Genomic DNA, 3,396 nt, shown 5'->3' with positions numbered 1-3,396 from the left:
GTTTTGGGCGTCTCCACCATCTCCAAGCTGCTCAGTGATAATAGTATAGACTGGAGCAAAATGGACACCAACTGAAACCAAATGAGGGGATCTGGAGATGGAAGCCCCAAGAGAGTTGGCACAGAGCCCTGACTAAAGGCAGGCTCAGCCTGAGGTCAAAGCCGAGGTGGGTAAAGTGGGTATGGGGTTGGAGGTATCAAACGGACTGATGGGAAGCACGGTCCCAACCGGGAGCGAGTTCTTCCACGGTATTTAGCTGCCGCTGCTGAGCATGCCCAGTAGCTTGCTTGGGTCCATGCCCTGCTGATGGGCCATCTTCTGCACATCAAAACCCATGTGCATGAGGAACTGGATAACGTTCATCTCCTGTCCCGTTGACTGATCTCGGATCGTTGGGCACGTCGGGTTGCAGTGAGGCCACGGACAGCTGTCGATCAAGTGCACGGGACAGCCTTTGGGAGGGGATTTATTATTTCGGCTGTTTTCTTGTAGACTGCGGTCCCAGCAGTGGAGCGCTCTGGGTAGAGACGTGCCTTTGACGTGAACGTCAGTCCAGTAACTACAACAAACACAAGAGGGAAGAGCTAGTCAATGAGCATCCAATTCATGTCATTAATGGAAATCAACAAAGCCATCATTTATGTTAATGGGGAAATAACTATTTGAACTTCATTTAAATAACTAGAAAAGTGGTAAAATAAAGTATAAATATACTCCTGAACTAGTCGAGATATACAAAATTCAAAGAGATCACTTACTTTCTTGTTATGAATTCATGCGAAAGGCAAGCTGGAGCAAACATGGCGCTGAAGGTAAGAAGTAGAGCATTAGAAACAGCAAAAAAAGGTATTCACGTCAAACAAAAATGAATGCTTTGTTCACAATGAGAGTCTCTGAAGGGCACGTCAAACTTACGGGACATCCTTCAGAGTGTTCCTCAGCTCAGTCCCCAGATTCTGAATATAACGCCATTGGCCCTCTTGAACGGGCTGTCCCGTCAGATGAATGTTGTCTACTGTTAGCTGGGCTTCATCGAACAGCCACTGCACTATGAACACAGGGCCTGTGACAAAGAAACATCACACTGAGTTAACAAAAAGTAAACAAACTCAACAGTGTCTGTAAGGAACTAGTTAAAATGTGGCTGGCTGTGGCTGGTGCCTGGTATGTCCTATACTCACGTTTAATGGTAGGATAAACTTTATATCCAAAGAAGCAGTTCCATTCTTTTCCTTCATAAGCCTGTCGGCATCGCTCAGGTACCACACCGCCCCAGTATCTGTCAAAAAGAAAAGATAGATTAATTCCTAAATGACTAATTCAGTCAAGTTCACATGTATATGAAGAAAAAGGTAATCATGGAATGCTATTTGTATTTGAAAGACTGTTCACACCAAGTTGAATATTCAATGTCAATTTGCAAAAACATTTGCATGTCGCCAATGTGATGGAGGTTTTCTAATCTATTTTCCATCGCACTGTGAAAAAAGCTGACCAACCAAAAAGATTTGCACATAGGGTCACATGCCCTGAGCCGCTGCTGTTACATAAAGCTACAACTTGGTGGCGCTTATAAACAGAGTATTTTGCTAAGCGACAGTGAATAGCAAAGGAAGAATCCAGACCCAGCTCTCTTGTCTCTGTGCTCTTGTATTTGTTGCTGTCTGATAAACAGAATAACAGATAAAAAAAAGTCTGAATGGCTGTTTAAAAACCTACTGCCTGACTTTCTTCTCCATAACAAGCGGGTGTCAGAAATGAAAAGTTATGCAGCACTGCCCTTTTGTTATATAGTCACTTTTAGTTATACTGTAGTGGAGCGAAGATATGTCTTTGAGAACATGTGCAAATCAGATTTCTACAAGAACTGCATGACCCACCTCTCTGAAATTCTCATTTCTTATTCAATTTTATCAACTTTTCATCATACTGAGCATCACTTCCACATTTTTTTTCCCTCTAAATCCTTGCAACACACCATCACCATTAAAATCAATGTTCTCTGACAGCATAAACTCTAATGTGACCATCCTTAAATGGATAGTGAAAATTCACCCAAAAATGAAAATTCTGTCATCATTCACTCAACCTCAAATTGTTCCAAACCTGCATGAGTTTCTTTTTTCTATTTCGAAGAATGTGGGTATGGAAAAAAGTCAATGGGGACCAAAATCAATTTTTTTATACGGTAATAAGAATGTAATATTCTTACTTGATTCCTCTCTTGATGACCTCTGTGGGGGCACAGTTGATGGTGTCCACACAGTCAGTGCAGCGGTATTGTTTGTTGTCCAAAAACCAGCCAGAGTCGGACAGACCCCTGACCTGGATGTTTGTGTGACCCAACTCCTCAAGGAGCTCAGATACTGGGTCCACGTTCAGCAACACCCCAGTGCCACCCGCACTGTGGACAAGACACATAAATTTAGTCAACATCAGGCATGCACATTACCGCGGGAAGTAGGGGTGCTGCAGCACCCCCTGGAGTGTAGCCCACGAAAAAATGGGGGTGCTGGGGGTGCGGTGTTAAAAATAATTGAATGAACAATATGTAATACAAAATAAATCATATTCATTTTATGAATTAGTATATTCATTAAAATTCATTGAAAAAAAGTAGCCTAAGCCTACCATGACAAGAAGCAACGGTTAAATATGAGTTAAGTTGAATCAAATTGACTGTGAACGTCGTTTCAACTGATTAAATGTATTAAACTGATTTAAAAAATCATTTGTTGCCATGATTTTTGGATTATTTAAGAGCGTAAAAAGACGTTTGTTGTTTGTATTTTATCATAAAATTGACAGAAGGCTGAGACTTTGTAGTAACAAAGCACAAAGCTGCGATTATTGGGTGGCTTGCTTGCTACAAATAATGAATGGACTTGAAAACTTTAAACAACATTTCCAAGCATTAGCTTATAGCCTACCCTAAATAAAACAGCTTGTGAATAGTCACGATTCACGTAACGTTATTTACTTCAGAAAAATTAAGTTAAGTTAACCGAGTTGGAGCCCATAACGTTTGGGGGGCGGGGGGCATACACATTTTTTGCATATGGGCCCGAGGCTGACTTGCTACGCCAATGAATAAGACTGATGTACCCATGCTGTAACACAAATAAATGTAAGGTTTTTGGATTTTCCCCTTACTTTAAATGCATGCTTATGGCTCATTATTATTAATCGAAAAAAACAACAACAACAAAAACATTAAACTTTGAACTTTTATTAACAAAATAAATAAGGATATGTTTTACTCGTGTTTAACACAAATAAATAGCCTATGGATTTCCCCTCAGGCTTCCTTAAAACATTCGTAGTTTGTGGTTTATTATCTTATTAATTAAAACACATCAATCAGCCATAAAATAGTACAATGGCAATATATTAAAC

The 3,396-nt window shown here is 40.4% G+C and overlaps 1 protein-coding gene across 1 annotated transcript in view; it reads right to left on the bottom strand.

The window, feature by feature from the left end:
• The window catches only part of notum1a (notum, palmitoleoyl-protein carboxylesterase a), a 10,805-nt gene continuing 7,409 nt past the window's right edge, over positions 1-3,396 (bottom strand). Inside the window, exons 7-11 of the mRNA XM_016468263.1 lie at positions 2,213-2,404; positions 1,182-1,279; positions 916-1,063; positions 759-806; positions 1-559 (exon numbers count right to left, since the gene is read on the bottom strand). Coding sequence (XP_016323749.1) covers positions 253-559; positions 759-806; positions 916-1,063; positions 1,182-1,279; positions 2,213-2,404 — 793 coding nt within the window. The 3' untranslated portion in view covers positions 1-252. The remainder of the gene's footprint in view (positions 560-758; positions 807-915; positions 1,064-1,181; positions 1,280-2,212; positions 2,405-3,396) is intronic.

This window comes from Sinocyclocheilus anshuiensis, unplaced genomic scaffold, assembly GCF_001515605.1.
Source record: "Sinocyclocheilus anshuiensis isolate Anshui unplaced genomic scaffold, SAMN03320099.WGS_v1.1 scaffold173, whole genome shotgun sequence".
Taxonomy (NCBI): Eukaryota; Metazoa; Chordata; class Actinopteri; order Cypriniformes; family Cyprinidae; genus Sinocyclocheilus; species Sinocyclocheilus anshuiensis.
Note: the sequence above shows the minus strand (reverse complement) of the source record. Positions and strands in the feature narration are given on the sequence as shown.